Below are 18,611 nucleotides of genomic sequence, written 5' to 3' on the forward strand. Positions count from 1 at the left end.
CTCTCTGTAGGTTGTCCAAATTTGCTCTTTCCACTCAGGGTTGCTACCTCCAAAATAGTCCTTTCCTCCTCCTCAATGAAATTCCCCCTCTGGAGTGGTCTGGACTCTCGGACTTTGATGCAATCAAAGTAACTCATATTAGAGCCTGAATATTAGACTTAAGGGCTAGTGGAGGTGGGGATGTTGCTTTTTCTAGAAGCAATTACCACTGTCATTTTTAAGACAGATGACTCTAAAGGTAGCATGCATGAAGAAGCCTTTTAGGCACTGACTGCCTTTTTTTTTTTTTAATATAGAGGTCAGAAATGCAAAATGGTTATAGGCATGGGCAGGGCAGGTAACATGGCTGGGTTAAGCAGACAGTTAACAAATAGGGAAGCTGGGGGCTGTGATATCCTAGAAAGGGATATTCACATTAAACACCAGAAAGGGGGGCAGGGAGCTGTACACTGCTCACTGGCACATTATTAATGAGGCTTAGCACCCTATCCAGTTAGTGTGACCAGTGAGGAAAAGGTGTAGAATCTGCAATATTGTATTGCTCAGTGCACCATTGGATTCTACCCCCTCTACTAGTGGCCCCATACCTCCAAGAAATAAAGGAAAAAGAGAATCCCCTCTGAGGCTAGCATCCTGAATCAAATCTGTCTTATATTTACCCATGTATGTTTCTCTCAATTACTTTTTCTCCCATTCTTACCAAATATCCAAGGATCAAAATTTTCTATGTTAGTACAAAAATAATGTGTCTTTGTACTTATCCAGAGAAGCAAATAAGAGGAATGAATATTTGGAACTTCATTATGATAAGAATTCCAAGTTATAATATATTTTTAAATTTTCATTCACATATCCACTTACACTGTCATTCTTTATCATACATGTAAAAATGAAATCGTATAAACAGCCTGGTATTTCTAGGACCTTATAAAATTACCCAGCATTTTCCCCCACTTTTAAGTACCTTATAATTATTACTTAATTTATTAAACAGAGGACAGTGATTCAATCAAGAGTAAGAATTGATACATTTCTGTACCAGAGAGTCTATTGCTATTTTGTGAAAAACAACATAAACTGGAGTTTTGTGGGAATATATTTGCATGTTTTTATCCTTGCCATTCACTTAGCTTTGAACTTTTATCTGTGAAGCCATGTTGAGGTTATTTCATAATCCAGTGACTGTTCAGATTAGATAGTGATAACATAGATAAAGAGGGCCTACCTCATTTGTGAGAATACACTCTTTTCTATCACAAAGAAGTGTTCGGAAAAACACATGTATTAAGAAGTTAAGTGTTAAACCTAATTAATTTTGTTTGTATCTTACTGCCAACACAGGCAAGGGAAAAGAAAAGAAAGAATAGTTTCCTCAGCTTTCTTCATTGGGAGGAGACTACATATAAAAAAAGAATATAATCAGCCACCTTTAGTGAACTCAAACATTGGAATGTGTGTGGCATACCCTGGTAAGAGCAAGAGCCGTACTAAATTAGGAAAAAAAATGGTAAAAAAAAGAATGTAAATATCCTTCACAGATAGTTGGAATGTTTAAAACCACCGAGAAACTGTATTATAAATCTATCCATTTTAATGCTAGATCTAGTTCTACAAAGGTTGTCATGAGCATTAACTAACCAAAGAACTCACTAGAGCAGACAGGATACAGTAAAGATAAAAGAAATGATTCTCAACTGCTCTTGACTTTTTCTGGTACATTTGTGTTCACAAATACAACACGTGCCTCTTCAGTTTCTCAAAGAATCTATCATCTTATGTACTCTTATTTTTAAAATTATCTTTATCAATTAGACATAAAGCTACATTTATTTTTTTGTCTTAAAATTAGCATAGAAACAAATTTTTAAGCAGAAAAAGGCCCAGATTTGTTTTGATATTTGGAATTAAGCTGTTCCACCAAATCCAGAAAGTATTGGACTCAGAAACCCACTTGGGTCTGGTAGAGATCGCGTTAATGTTGTCACTGACCTCTTGCCTGGGTAACCTGAAATCAAAACCAGGTACTGCGCCAGTGTATGTCCTTGCTGGGAGCACTTATTAAATTGTGAGTGTGTTACCTGGTGCTAATGGGGTCCACACGGGCTGCTCTGGTGATGGTGCCTGTTCCCTGCTTGCTTTCTGTTTCTGTACACCCATCCTCTCTGGTGAGAGGGCTCAGGGTACCTTCTACATCCAGTTTAAAGAAGACTTGTATGGAGAAAGGAATCAAATTAATAGTACATGTTAGAAATCACCACCAAGCCACCAATATCAAGATTTTTCCACTTCACAGTAACAGTTATAGGGGTGGGAAGAGAACTGTAGAGGAGAGAAATCATTTCAAATGAGACAATTTCATTGTCAGCAAATGCAGGAGTGAATATAGTCAGCATGTGTTGAATGAATACTGAGATAGGGCATGGGCTAAGTACTTAACTTGTGTTGTCTCATTTAGCCTTCATAAAACTCATGAAAGGTAAGTACTAATATACCTGCTTTACAGATGAGGAAATGGAGGCACAGAGACACGAGGTGATTTGTGTAAACAAATGGGGAGACAGGTTTAAGTAGCTTCCGATTGGCAGACCTAAGTTGTGTAACATGTCTTAAAATTTAGTCCAATGACTAAATTGGACTAATTTTTTTTAAATATTAAAGGACTTGAAGGTTTGGGAATTTTCTTAACTAAATCTGAACTACAGATTAAACTACCATTGATCTTTGTTTTCTAGGATTTGTGGAAGGTGTCATAGTTTGGCCACCAATTCCAATTTCAATATTTTAAACTTTAATAAGTTGTGGTGGAAGTAGACATTTGAAATTCTATATATATATTCAGTTACTCTACTGCAACACTTTTAAAAATTAATTCAATATTGAGCTTATATTGAAATAATAGAGTAATAAGCTATAATTTGTTAAGTAGTTTTTATTGTGAGTTAGGGCTTGTTCTAAATGTTTTACAGACATTCCTTAATCAAGTTCTCAATAATGCATTTAGCTATCTCCACTTAACAGATGAGTAAAAGAAAGGTTCAGATATTAAGCAACTTAATCAAAATTCATGCCATCGGTATGATACTCCCATGATTAGACTGACTACAAACCATGATCATAAGCTTTGGGTTTTGTCTTTTAAACTTAAATAAACCAAGAAGTAAATAGAAGATATTAAAAAGCAAACATTTTTTAAGTGGAGTCATTTTTATTGTCATAATAGTACTAATACCTCTTCAAAGAAGGCCTTCTGTGGTGGAATTCTGTCCTGTGCTTCTAGCTAAGACCTGGTCCAGGTAGGCTACTGAGTCTCACTATAGTGATTTCACAGATCTGTGGATAGCCTAAGGGTGTTTTGTGCCCTTGTGAAAACTAAAGTATCCAGAAGTCACAGGGCAGAATGTTGGCACCCTGCAGTGCTCTGCATTCTTCCAGCCTAACATTCATTCAGAGGCAAGGGGAACACAGAGCCAACACTAACTCTGCCGTGCCCCATGGCTTTGCAGGTACCTGAAATTTGGATGTGTTCATTCAGAGACGTTGGTGGTTAAGTGTTGGCCAAGCAGCCTAATTATGATGAAAGTGGGCTTCCAGGCCTCAACAAGTTTTCATTCACAGTGGGTGCCCTGAGGAGAAAGGAGGGGTTCTTGGTATGGCCTCATTGTTTGAGCCTGTGTGCAGGTGCCCTGCTGTGGAACAATGGACTCCATTGATGGCGGCGCCTGGCCGCGCACATGCCAAAGCCAACGCATATTGCTGTGGGCAGATATGGAATTCAATGGTAAGGCATAACCAGGTGGGGGTTCAGGATCAAAGATGGCCTCCTCCTCCGGCTGACAACATTCATCATGGCCACAGTGGAGAGCAAATAACCCGCAGTATGTCCAAAACTGGTCTGTGAGCTCAGACACATCAGTTATAAAGGTCGGATATTATGGCAGATGCATCTGTTTTTAGCATCTTCTACAAGTGGAGAACTCTCTAAGTCTTGAATGTACGTGTATATGTAAAGTATACGTACTTCATTTTTAAAGAAGATACATGTGGAGAGTTGCCTTTCTCCCAAAAGAGGAAAAGCAATGTTTAAACTTTCTTGTATTCATTAAAAACATTTGGTTTTGTTTTCTGAAGGAAATATAGATAACAGGGTAAATATACCAGGGGATTAAAAAAATTCTCACTGTCATTTCTCAATAAGGAACTACAAAGTGCCTGATTTCACATGACTAGCCTTCATCGTTACACCTGACTTTTGCAAACCAAAAGTTTATAAGCAGATGCCACATACATGGAAATACGTACAGAAAATCAAGTAGGAAGGGGCCAGTAACTCCATCATGCTCTGAAACATTTTTGAGAGAAAGATTATTTATTCATTTATTCATCTATTCATTTATGAAACACTGATGAATTTCATAAAACCCAGAACTACATAAGCTCTCAGTTCTTAACACATTTCAGGATTTTTGGATTCCAACTTGTGAAAAGACAAGCAAGGGCCGAGGATGACCATTTCCATTTTCTCAAAGAAGTTTATTGGCCACCGCTGGTGCCCACACCATAATTTGCACAAGAGACATAAGAATAAGCCAAAACTGGCCCAAGCTTTTCTTTTCTGAACACAGAACAGGGCTTCTAATGCCCTTTCAGCATTTCCTGGTTGATTAGAGTCTGAGAACAACTCTAGTTCAATAGAAATAAGAAATGCAAGGTATGAACACATGGCCAGCAGGGAGCCAAGCTTTGTGAGTTTTTGAAATTCTTGAGACTTCTGTAACCTCATCTGTAAAATGGGGATGGTCAGACCTACTTCAAAGGCTTGGTGAGATAAATGAGATAACACTCTGGTCATGCAGGACCAGATTACCTGATACAGAATAGATAGGGTGATAGTCGTTGTGAGTGGTTTTGGTATACATCTCGCCCCTTCAGTCTTTTCATAGCTGAATTTATGGACAGCCATATGAATTGAGGCCATATTTAGTGTACCAAAAGGACCTACCATGTGAAATTTCAAAATCTACCAAAATAGGTGTTGGTTGCTTAAAAATCAGAGTCCTGTCTGGTTAGCACCACTTTCTAGCCTTTCTTCTACCAGGACATTATTCTCAGGCAACATTTGCTCCTCATGGTACCCAACAAGGGCCAGGAAGGGTATAGAGGAAGGAGCTCCCTCTCCCCTCATTCCCACTCTTGCTCTTAAGTCTCTCCTAAGGGAACAGGCTTATCATTACCTTCAGGACCATCTCTAGAGCTTGGCTCACCAGCATGGATTTGTGGACTGTCACCATGTGAGAATCAAGATAATCAATGAAAACCATACATTGCATTGGCCATGAAAAGGGGCCATCCTCTAGGAACATGTGCCTGGCTCTGTTTATACTGGCTTGCAGGGAATCCTTACCTGATGTAGAGGTAACTGGGTATTGTGGGAAAGCTGTCTAATGACTGGCTTCCTGCCGTTGGCCTTTGATTATGCCCAAAGGAGGGGCCTGAAAATCAGAGTGCAGAGCTGGTCTCCAGAGAGGTCCTCTGTCAGCAGAAACACCAACTTCCCCTTGTCTGGATAAAAGAGGAGGAAAGTGGGTATCCATCCCCTCTTAACCCAATCTCAGAATGTTGCTTGCTTAGGCCAACAGTTAGGCTTTACCACTTCTTCCCTTACCTTAAACTTCGGGAGCTGGCCTTACACTGGGTCGCCATGGGACACAGGCCTTTGCTCTGGTCAGTGTCACAAAGAGTAGATGTCTGATAAGCACAATGCAAAATTTAAGTTCTGTTCATTTATATGTGTGTGTGTATATATATATATATATTTATTTATTTATTTTATTATGCCTTTGTCCTCAACACATACTCCTTCACTCCCTCCTCTCTCTCCTCATCAACTCCTGACCAGGTGAGTAAAATGAGTTTTGCTTGGCAGAAACAAAGAAGAGGAGCAGGTTCTGAGGAAAAAAACAAAGTAAAGATTATGCGTGTTAACTTACCTTGACCTTACCTGACCTCACCTGACCTCTTTACAGCCCCTCCTCTCTTCCTTCCTCAACAGTTGGTGTCATGCAACTTCAGGTTCTCAAAGGTCCCCCAGGAGTCTCTCCTTCTGCCTGGTATCTTCTTGATCTCAGTAGAAAGGGAGTCTGCAAATTTGCAAAACTGAAGTATAAATGACCAAGTAAGCACTGCTCTCTCTGTCCCATCCTCTTCACATTCCTAAAGGTATTTTCTCCTAGGTTGGACTTCATCTAATTTCAAGAGGGAGAAAGGAAATTCTATATGAGGTAAGAATTAAAGACTAGCAGCAGTACGGTGTAGAAAGACAAGGCAAAAAGAGGCAGAAAGATTGGGTTGTAGCCTTGTATATTTCGGGTAAGTTACCTAATTGCTTTGAGCCTCAGTATTTCTATCTGCAGAGAAGATAACCCCTGTTTCAGGTTGACATGTAAAGCACCTAGCATGGTGCCACACAAGATGACATTAGTATGATCATTGTTATTGGGCTGCACTATCCACATTCAGGACCAGGACCAGGAGAGACATGGTGGCTAATGAGGCCTTGAATGTTGGGAGCAGTTGCTACCACAGCTGGCCTTACTTCCCCAGGAGCTGTGGGTCCTAGGGCTGCCTCTGAGGAACGGATGAGAGAAAAAGATTCAAAGGCAATGAGCTTGATTGCTCTGCTTACACTCAGTACCAAGTGGTGACTGGCTTGGTCACCAGGGACCATAAAGATTTCATTCACCCTTGGGGTTCAGTGGCCCAAGACTCTTAGAGAATAAGCAGAATTAGCTGCTCCCTGCTGATGCTGGTGACTTCCTCTGTGAGGGTTCCTCAAGTCCTCTGGCATCCCCAGCCTCCACAGGTTACCATTTCTTTGTATGTTAGTTATTCTCACTCACTCTACACCTTAGAATCTTCTGGGAGAGTGGAGCCGGATAGTTTAATAGCTCGCAGGAGAGGCCAATGTGCAATCAGAGTTCAGAATCCCTATTCCAGTCACTACCTGATCCTTTGGGGCTTCTTCTTCTTCTTTTTTTTTTTTTTTTTGGCATTACTGGGGTTTTGAACTCATGGATTCATGTTTTGTTAGGCAGGTGCTCAGCTATGCCTCCGACTCTTCACTCTACTTATTTTGGAGATAGGGTCTCACTTTTTGCCCAGGCTGACCTGGATCACAATCCTCCTATTTATGTATCCCATGGTAAGTGGCATGCCAGACACCTTGCCACTATGTCCACTTCCTCCCCCCCACCTCCCCTATTAAGATGGTGTCTCATGAACTTTTTTTTACCAGGGCTGGCCTGGAACAATGATTCTTTCCATCTCAGCTTCCCATATAATTTGGGATGACAGGTATATGCTACTGTGCCCAGCTATTGACTGTGATAAGGTCTTGTGAACTTTTTGCCCAAACCACAATTCTCTGGATCTCAGCCTCCCAAGTGGCTAGGATTGCAGGCATGAGCCACCAGCACCAGGCTGGAGCTTCGTTCTCTTACTATTGAGCTTGAGTTTGGGCTGTGCCATTCTCCCCAGAGGGACCCCAAATGATCATTGGAGTTTAATGTGATAATTCATGTAGCTTAATTTGTGCCATACTTTTAAACCCTCTATTTATTGACTTTAAAATGTATATACTCTTTGTTCCAATAAGCATAGCCAATGTAGTATGGTCATATTGCCCAAGTAGTATATTCCTAACCTTTCAAATAAAAGAAAAGGAAAAGAAGAATTATTACTTAAGTTTCTTTCTGGAACAACATCAGAAAATAATCCAAGGATATTAAATGTACCCTTGTCAGGATAAGTTGAGGAAAACTTCCTGGGCAATTCTTCTGTTGCTCACACATAATGACAGATACCTTGTCTCCATGAGGCCTCAGCTACTCATTTTGAAAAGGGAGACACCCTGCAACCTCACATACCTTTGACCAGATACCTGAACACTAACAGCTGACCAAGGTCCTCAGTTAAGAGGGATTTTATTTATTTATTTGGTGGTGCTGGAGGTTTGAACTCAGGGCTTCACACTTTCTAGGCAAGTACTCGACCCCTTGAACCAATGCTCTAGCCCCAAGTTCTTACTCTCCTTCAAAGACATGGCTGAAACACCTCTGAATTTTCAGAAAGCTGTATTTTCTTCTGATGAGCTAATGTGAAATGAAATTAAGTTTGGTGACCCTTTACCTGGAAAAGCTGTGCTGGGTGGATTGGGCCACCACCATTGTTAAATGTTCAATTTTGTCACATGGAAGAATGACATAACTATTTAGGTTCAAATGAACACAACTAGGACTAAAGGTTAGAAGTTACAAGGAGATTTATTTCCACTGAGTCTGTTGATGAAAGATGGAATGAATGAGCATCACACCACAACATCTTTTGCCCAATCAGGTCAAACACCTGAAGTACAGAAGGTAAGCATTAGGTAGGAAACACTTCTGAAGTTTTGATTGCACCAAAGACATTCACCTGGCTAGTCAAAATAATATACACTGAAGCCAATGAGAGAAAAACAAGACAATAAATTCTGTCCACACCTGAGAATATCTGGCATATATATGAGAATTTTAAAAAGAATGGATTTTAATTGTAAGGTGTTAGGTTGATCACATGACACAAAGCAAAAAAACTATTACTTTTAATAACACTGAATAGTTGTGACAAGAGCAAAGAGACACCAAACTAACATTTAATGAGAATCCTTGAAATGCTATGCTCTCCTTATACTCTTTTATTTCTCATAACCACCCCGAACGTAGGCTATCCATACCAGTAAGACTCAAGAAGCCAAGGCTTAGTGGTGCTTAGTAACTTGCTCAGACTTCCCAGTTATCACATGGCAGAAGCAGCATTTAAATCAAGGTCTCCCTTCCCCATTTTAAAAAATAGCTCTATCTTAGGGCTTTTGCTTAGTTCAATTAAAAAATTATATTTGTTTAATTACATAATATTTGTACTATATCTTCAAAAACTTGTGAGAAATGGTAAGTATGTGAGGTGACATATGTTATCTAGATTGAGCCAGTCCAATGTATACGTAGTTCAAAGCATCATTTTGTACATAATAAAGATATAAAATTTATTTGTCAAACTCATCAGGTGGAGGTAAACTCTATATTTTTAGTACATATTTGAGGAAATGGTTTACATAACATTTGTACTGAACATCAGGTAGAGTTTTTGGAAGTGCTAGTAGAGTGGTATACCCAGGAAGGCTACTCATTAGATGCATTTTCCAAGAGTTCATTAAAGATAACTCAATAATAGATTTGCATAAGTCTTACTTGAATACAACCAGGTGGGACTGGTCTCCTGGTGGGTGGAGCATGACACATGCTCAGTAATGTCAAAGGAAGCCAGGTCATTTTCAAATCCTGGCTCTGCTCCTTCTCAGCTGATGACCAGAGCAAGGCAGGTGTGTGTCTTTAAATACCATAGCAGTGTTATCATGGTATGATTGGAATCAAAGCAGATAATACACATCACCTTCCTACATCTTGTTCTCCTCTTCCTCCCTTCCTCCCTTCCTTTCCTCCCCCTCCCTCCTATCCTCCCTTCCTTTCTTCCTCTCTCCCTTCCTTCTATAAATATTAAAGTATCTCCTACTCTGCACATCACTGTGTGCAATGTTGATGACTCAATAGTAAATTAGATAGAGCTGTTTCCCTCTAGAAATATAGTCCAGAAATAAAGGTCAGTGAGAGACAGACTAAAAACTAGTGAACAAATAAACACACACTGTGAGGAGTGCTCTAAGGGTAACAGATGGCTCAGGACAGGGCACTAACCTCTGATAGGCCAGAGTTAGTATTAGTAATTACACTGTGGCTATGATTATAGTTTAAGTGTGTTGTTTTTTCTTTTTTAAAAGCTTTTTATAATGGAGTTTTTCAAAATGAAAAATCAGAGCTATTATTGCTTAGGTATAAACAGAAGGAACTATAGTATTGAAATTCTCTTCTCTTTCTACATCATTCTGTGGCTGGGTTGTCAGATACCTCAGACGTCATGTGATAATTTGTCAATACTTCAGTGCCTAGTATAACCAACAAATCTAGTAAGTAAAGTCTTACCATTGCAGGTGAATCTTTGGGAGCCTTGGAGCTGAAACTCATCAATATGTTTTTGTCTACACTGTAGGACTTCACCCCTCTGTCTTCACTGCACACAATACCCACTTCTAGATTTGAAACTCACTTTAGCCTCTGCAGGTGTGAGTTAGTGCATGGAAAGTGCTTAGAAAAGCATCAGTACATCACGAGTGTACAAAAAATAGTTATTATTATTAGAGATTTAAGAAATGTGACAACAATATAAAATTTTATCCAAAAATTCCTGCTCAGGAGCATCCCAAATTAGATGTATTGAATTTATGAGTATGCCATGCCCTAATGGTGGATAATGATGGTTTCTTATCAAATAGATACCCAAAGCTCAAAGCAATTGTGCACATTTACATGGGATTATTGGAAAAAGAATAAGAAAGCAAATGTGACTTTTTTTTGCATGTAGAACTGCCTTTTGAGCTCTAGAATTCCATCATTAGACTTTTATATTTTATTTTTTGAGGGTCTCACAAACAGAGAACATCAAAATCACTATAAGCTAAAATCTGGTTCACTAACTTGTCCTCTATTGAACCCACCATGACAATTTATCCATGAATTCCGTCTCCACAGACTATCCGCTGTGTATCAGGAACTTAAAATACCCTAGAAATTCATGTTGAGTAAGTTACAGGACTGAGCTCATAAACACATTTAAGCAAAATGAATAAAGCAACACTACACTGTTAAACAGAGATGTAAGCGAAGTGAAAAAGGCAAAAATTCTGTTGGGACAACTCAGTTTAGGCAATGTAGAGGTGAAGTAAGGGCATCTGACCTGAGAGAAGTGTCTAAGAAAGAACTGGTACTAAATGAGGCATTTAAGAACAGGTAATATTTTGCCATGTGGGGAAAAAAGGGAAGGACACTTCTGATGGTGTTAGAAAGTGGAATGTGAAGTTTCCTTGTATTTCCGGAAGACTATTGTCTATGGACTTCTCCAGTAATATATGAGATATGTGAGGACAGTGTGTGGGAAGACATCCTGAAAGCGTTAGACTTCAACCAAGCTACATAGGAATTTTATTGGATTTTTCAAGCAGTTATTATATAGTACAGTTTGGACTTTGTGTCTCAGGAAATGAGGAATGAGTCCTGGTTTTAAACAGTAGAGGAAGTCCTAATTTAGGAAAGTCAAGTTCTTGCTTGGCACAGAGTACCTTCAAAGCCTGACTGTCTGTATGGTAGTGACTTCTTCCCCATTACTTTCCTTTGTGGTGAATTTTGCCAGGTCCGTTGGTTTCCAACTTAGAGATTTCATATTCTTTGTAGGTTCATGAAGATGAAAATAGGAAAATAGGAGGAGGATCCACGAACTACTTCAAAAACCTCAAATAGATTATGCATTGACTACAATGTTATCACCAGCCTTCTCATCAAAGCAAAAGGTCCCTTACATTAGCTATGACTCTTTAGTAAGGGCCCCTGGCCACTGATGTTGAGATGGTCTTCCTCTCAGAGAACTTACATGACAAAGGAGATGTGTTAAACACTTTGGAGAAAGATAGCCTGTAGCCTCAGGATGGAGCACCAACTGTCACTTACTTATGAGCTATGTGATTTGGGGCAATTTATTTAATCTTTTTAAGCCTCACTTTACTTAACTAATAGGATATGTTGTATAGCTATATCTTATTGTTAAGTATGGAATGTGCCCTACCCGTGGACATTAGAAATGTTGCCAGGAAAGTTATAATCTTTTACCTGTCCTTCAGCATCACTGGCTACTCTTTATCCTTCCTATTTGTGGTCCTCTCTGAGGGTGTCTGAATGTTTCCAGTATTTATATAGTGATACTCTTGGTACTCCAGGTTGCCACCCTACCTCTGATGCCATTCTGTCTGTGTCAGAGCTTATGAGATCCAGTGGACTCCTCCTTTTGCCAGTGCCTCGTTGAGCAGATTTCCTGGGGCTGGCTGCTTGTCTCCATCTTGCAGAGCCCAGAGGGAGACATTGTCAGTGCCATTTCCCTCCCAGCTCATTAGTCAACTTCAGGACTTAAAAAGACACGCTCGGTTTAAGTTTGCTGTTTTCTGTACCTGACACGTATACAAATGTGTTCAATGCACACTTCCTATGCCTCAGCATGGCTTTGGGAAGCCCTAGTGGAGATGCAGTGGTTTTATGCTTTTTCAGTCTAGACTGCCTAAGAGAACCAATGCAAAGGCTAAGCACAGAGGTGGTAGGTATGGATGTCATTTAATGTTACAATCATACGGCAAGTCTGAAAATGATCTCAAATGTGTCTTAAATGGCCTTTTCATATACAGTAAGTTCTTCTTGAAAATGGTTTGAATTTTAAGTTTCTTTAATTGAATGGACTCAGGAATATAGAATCATTGACAACACATATCCAGCACTGTTTTTTATACAGTGCTGGGCAAACATAAAATGATTCTCTTTGGACAACTGCCCGTGTACTTTACTGTTCATATGCACTTTCCAAACGTTCAGAGCTGGAAAAACATAAAAAAGTCAGGAAATCTCTCCTGAACAAGCTTTCTTGGGCAGATTTTTGGCAGATAATTCTTCCTGTTACATAGGAAATGCTTTTAAGCTTAGCTTCATTTATAGTTCTTTGGCTTGCCTAGTGTCTAAGCTATGAATTTTGTTTAGTTGCTGGTAACAGATATTAAAAAGCAAACCAAGCAAGAACCTCAAGAACAAAACAGTGACTTGAAGAATTAGGGGTATGTTTTTCTTGTCACATAAAATACATTTGAGCACAGGCTGGTATGGCGATCCTCAATGCTACCAAAGAACCCAAGGCTTTTTTAGTTTTGTGCTCCACAATCCATTGAATGTAACCCTTATCCTGAATCTCTATTGATGATTGCTGGCACTCCAGCATGTTAGATATGCATGTTAGATAGGGCAATCTGGATAAGCAAAAGGCAAAATAAATGTGTCAACCTTGTTTTAAGACAATCTCTTTTAGTCCTTCTTGGTCATTTCTGTTTCAAACAAGTCATACTGTCATGTGACATCTCTAAGCTGTAAGAAAGGATGAATACATATTTGAGTGGGACAGTTTTCTCCTTTAATAAAATTATGTTTTATTATTAAGGAGAGAATGGCTATCAGGAATGCAAGTGGCAGTCCTCTACCCATCTACCTTTAATCCTAGCTAGAATTTCTATTCATTCCTAAAATCTAAAGGGGAAATGGAAAAGTTAATTAACCTTCCAACTGTAAGCAGATTTAAAACATTTTTCTAATAATGAGTAGCTAATAGTTATATACCAGATCTACAACAGCACATTTAAGATGACTTGTCTTGGTCTTGGCCTTTATTTGGTTTCACTATCCCCTAAACTCTGATAATTCTAAATACACAAGGGTCTCCTTGTATTCATTTGTTGACCTGCAGTTGCTAGGTGAAAGCTTCATGATGTTTTTGCCTTATTTTAAGGAAAAAGATCATTTGTACAAGAAGATATGCAAATTTTAGGCTCCAGTACAATGACTAGCGATATAAAATTGCTTTCTGATAAGGGTTGTAGTATGTTAGGTTGTAGAAAGAAAACAAATGCAACCTGTGATTAAAACTATTGGATACTATAGTGCAGTGATTTTCAATTATCTTTAGTAAGAAAATTGTTCCTTTAAGTGAAGTATTGAGGATATTTAACTATGTAAAAGAACTAAAAACCTGGATTTCTCCAGCTGGATCAAAAGTAGAGGTTTTCACCATTCCCTTTGTACCTATTCCCACTCTTCTTCATAATTCTTGGAGCACTTGATTGAATATCAAGAGCTACAGAGGGAAAAGCTGAAAACTACCACTTACTAGATTTTTGCCTTAGCTTTGCCACTAACTGGCTCTATGACTTTGAACAAATTACTTGTCATCCCTGAGATCTTGGTCTCTGACATAAGAAACCAAGATGGTTAGGCTAGTTGATCCTAAAAAGTCCATCTAGCTCATGTTTCTAGGATTCCCCAGTTACTAATATGTACACAATAAGCTTCTAATAATGAACATCATTTATTCTCTTTTTTCACCAAAATGGCTAGAAGCAAAATGAACAAATACATACAAAAACAAAATCCAATCATTAATGCAGACTGAAAACTAGAAAATAAGAATTTTTTTCTTAAGTATTTTGCTGCTCAAAGGGAAAACTGCTGAAGAAAAGACATAGTGGAATTCAAGTTACATTGCAACATCTATCACTCTACTTTCTATAGAAGAGAGGTTGGTGAAAACTGACAATCTCAGAGCATCCATTATCTGTAAAGTATAGTGAGCATGATTTCTCCTATAGTTTATTTCATCTAATGTACACAGTACCCATCAGAGGACATATCTTTCTTACATTACAAGGAACCTGGATCAAGTTTGCTCTGGACTCAAACTTGTATCTTCTTTTGTCAATGTTCCTATTGCATGATCTACACCTGGGATTGGGTTCTATATTAAAAGCTTAGAATCCCAAACCAAATAAGGCATGGGCCTGACCTAGGTGCTATAATGACTTCTGCCTTGGAGGTCCAAAATTCCTTTCCTGATACTAATAACTCTCAATCTTTGATATTCAATAAAATTAATCTGGGAAAGGTTGATTAAAATTCAAAGACTCTAGTCCCCCTCCTGCTCTAGGATCCAGAATTTTCATGTGTCTGTTCTGGGTACAATTCAAGGCATCAGCATTGTAAACTCCCTGCTCAGATGGTTCTGTCACATAGCAAAGTTGGAATACCACAGCTTTGTACCTATCACAGTTATTGCTGTGCATCTGCCTTTCTAACCAGAAAATGGGCTGTGGTTGAGTAGACACTGGGCCTTTTTTGTTTCTGCTAAACTTGGCAAACGGATTCCACCTCACCCCTGTTAGAATAGCCATCATCAGCAACACCACCAACAACAGGTGTTGGCGAGGATGCGGGGAAAAAGGAACCCTCTCACACTGTTGGTGGGAATGTAGACTAGTACAACCACTCTGGAAAAAAATTTGGAGGCTACTTAAAAAGATGGACATCGATCTACCATTTGATCCAGCAATACCACTCTTGGGGATATACCCAAAAGACTGTTACTCCAGAGGCATCTGCACATCCATGTTTATTGCGGCACTATTCACAATAGCCAAGTTATGGAAACAGCCAAGATGCCCCACCACTGACGAATGGATTAAGAAAATGTGGTATCTATACACAATGGAATTTTATGCAGCCATGAAGAAGAACAAAATGTTATCATTCGCTGGTAAATGGATGGAATTGGAGAACATCATTCTGAGTGAGGTTAGCCTGGCTCAAAAGACCAAAAATCGTATGTTCTCCCTCATATGTGGACATTAGATCAAGGGAAACACAACAAGGGGATTGGACTATGAGCACATGATAAAAGCGAGAGCACACAAGGAAGGGGTGAAGATAGGTAAGACACCTAAAAAACTAGCTAGCATTTGTTGCCCTTAACACAGAGAAACTAAAGCAGATACCTTAAAGCAACTGAGGCCAATAGGAAAAGGGGAACAGGTACTAGAGAAAAGGTTAGATCAAAAAGAATTAACCTAGAAGGTAACACCCACGCACAGGAAATCAATGTGAATCAATGCCCTGTATAGCTATCCTTATCTCAACCAGCAAAAACCCTTGTTCCTTCCTATTATTGCTTATACTCTCTCTACAACAAAATTAGAAATAAGGGCAAAATAGTTTCTGCTGGGTACTGAGGGGGGGAGAGGGAAGGGGCGGAGTGGGTGGTAAGGGATGGGGTGGGGGCAGGGGGGAGAAATGAACCAAGCCTTGTATGCACATATGAAAAATAAAAGAAAAAGAAAAAAAATTATTTGAAAATTTGAAGTAGGAAAGAAAAACAAGGAAAAAGAAGTAAAAGGAAGGAAGGAAAGAAGGAAGAAGGAAAATCTTGTATTGAATTGAAGCCTGGAATTCACTCCCACCATTGAAAAATAGACCCCATAACAGTACACAAAAGGAGGATTCCATTCAAGAAAGAGTCTCATGAGCAGTTCAGGATTCTGGTGAGACAGAGGGCCAAGAAGCAGCCCCATCTTTTCCTACTCCTGTTTAGTCCTTTTGTACTGACTTTTTTTCTTTTTTGTCTAAGAACTTCACACTTGCTTGTTCTGTCCCACTCACCAACCCCACCACCACTAATATAAGTTACTCAGGGGCTTGGATCTGGTGTACTGTTCACTTCTGTACTCCCAGTGCACACAACAACCGCTGGCACATAATGAAGGAAAGGGAAAAAGAATGATGTGGTGACCTGATCCACAGCAGGAAGGAGTGAGATTGGAGGCAATACAGGGCAGTCCTGAGTATTGCACAGCTCATGAGGCAAAATGCTAAGTTACCCCAACACTTAATTAGCTATTTGTATTAAGTGTCCAAGCCTCCTTCATTTAATGGGTGTTTTACTCCTTTTATCTCGAGAAAGATGGCAGAAGTTTGTGTCTTTTGGCTTTGATCACATTATTTCTGGGTTTTGTTACTTAATAAGGCAGAAGTTTAAATTAACATCATTCTCCATTGCCTGTTTTGGGGTTAGCTATACAGTATGGAGTGGTTTTTGGCAAATTTTCAATGGCGGAAAGAAAAGGAAACCTCTGTTTGGGAGCTGTAGGGGGGAAGGAGGGAAAGCCATTTACCTGAGCCCCTGGGGCTACATCTGCTTCCCAGAAAAGATCCCAGAATCAAATCAAGTCACCTGACCCTGTCAGGGCTCCAGCTCAGGGGAAGAGAGAAGGAAGACTGGGCCAACTACAGCCTTCAATTCTCAAGGGGACAAAGAGGAAGGTTGGAGGGTGAGTTCACAGTCATTTCTGTGTTCCAGCCTCTCTCACACTTTACAGCTGGGTCAAACATGTTAGAACCAAACAAAAGCCACCTCTGCAGGTCTCTCTTAAAAAGTGAAATTACCTGAGCTATGATTTGAGGCTCATGCCAATAAGATGTGCATTTATTTCTTCTTCTTTTTTCTTTTTCCTCTCCATTCCCTCACTGCAGGAATATCTTGATAGTTTATAGAACACCTACTTGCTGCACACTTGGATCACCTCAGCCAAAGGTTTGTTACTGTATTAATTGGCTTCAGAGAAAACATTGCTTTCACTTAAACTGTTTGAATACCTCTTGTTGAATCATAGGCTGAAGTCAAGTGTTATTAATTCAAGAATGAAAGTGTCTTTTGTTCATATCAGATAAACATTGCAATAGTGAGTGAAGTGTAAACAGATCTGTTCAAGTCACAGGAACATATAGAAGCTCAGACAAAGGAGGACCGCTTTTGCCTCCCAGAAGTTGGGGTCTGTGTTAAATGCTATCCAATTGGCCTGGTGTAAAGACACATGGACCAGGCACTGATGAATGGAAGCTGGGATCTACAGATCCAGGGAGAAATAAGCCTTTTTCATTGTGAGCTTTTATCAAATGTGAACTCTTAGTGGAACATCTGGCTTTAATACTGATAGAAACTGTAGGATTTTGGCTCTTCTCTGCCCTTGCATATTTTCCATGCTCTGTATCAGTGCTGGTTGTCAGTGATTTGATGAAGTTAAATCAACTGCATTTGATTCTTTGAGCCCACGCAAAAAAATTGCAGAATGCTTGCTTGCCTCTCTCAACCTTTTTTGAATATGCAGAGGAAGTTTGCAGAGCATCATGAGTTCCTTCATTTAAGGAGGAAAGGGGACCGGAGAGACAAACCTCCCATAGTCTTACCTCACATCAGCACCCTTTTTGCTCAACAATCAAAGGCTGCATACTTAAGCTGCACAGATGACATCACTGAACCGGTACTGGTTTGATTGCAACCAGAATAAAAAAAAAAAATTGTCGAGAGAGAGGCCCTGCCTGAAATGAGTTTGCAGGGCTTTTGATGTCAGCTTTCCCCAGAGAACCTTGTCAATCTCACTGACCCTCTGCCAGTCCAGTTGATGTTGTCTGGCACAACTGGTAATCATGGCACAGAAAATGACAGGACCGTGTGAGGATGGAGATTGAATTCACACCTCATCACATCCCACAAAGGGCAATTTTTCAAGGTCAGCGTTTAGGTGAATTAAAGGAACAGGGCTTGGCAGAGGGCCTTCTGCTTAGCCCTCGGCAGGCCGTCCATCCAGCTGCTGCTCTTTGTGTGCCTGAGCTATGTGAGAGAGAGCACAGAAACACACAGATCCAGGACTCTGATGAGCACATCTGAGTGCTTCCAAGCAGGCTGGCAGGTTCGGGTGCTGCATCTTGTATTTGTTAAAAGATGCCCCTGTGGTGTCTAAGATGGGAAAATTGAAACAGTGATTGTAAAATATATCGGTGACAGGAAAATAACTGCAGGAAGGACCAAATTATTTTCATCTGGCTGTTGAGAAATTTTCCTCTGTAATTTACCTAGGTGTCAACATGGGATTTGTGCACCAACTGTTCCCTTTGGGCTGCTCTGGTGGTTTTCTGAGTAGCAGCAGTATCCGGGCAGAACTGACTGCCCCATTGCCTTCTGGGAGGGAAATTGTCATGCATTTTGGTCATCAGATAGTC

At 39.8% G+C, this 18,611-nt stretch overlaps 1 protein-coding gene across 1 annotated transcript in view; it reads left to right on the forward strand.

The window, feature by feature from the left end:
- Nfib (nuclear factor I B) overlaps positions 1–17,120 on the forward strand; it is a 442,869-nt gene extending 425,749 nt beyond the window's left edge. Inside the window, exon 9 of the mRNA XM_074051846.1 lies at positions 17,085–17,120. Within this exon, the coding sequence (XP_073907947.1) occupies positions 17,085–17,105 (21 nt within the window). The 3' untranslated portion in view covers positions 17,106–17,120. The remainder of the gene's footprint in view (positions 1–17,084) is intronic.
- Positions 17,121–18,611: the final 1,491 nt, after the last annotated feature.

This window comes from Castor canadensis, chromosome 13 (genome assembly GCF_047511655.1).
Source record: "Castor canadensis chromosome 13, mCasCan1.hap1v2, whole genome shotgun sequence".
NCBI classification, from domain to species: Eukaryota; Metazoa; Chordata; class Mammalia; order Rodentia; family Castoridae; genus Castor; species Castor canadensis.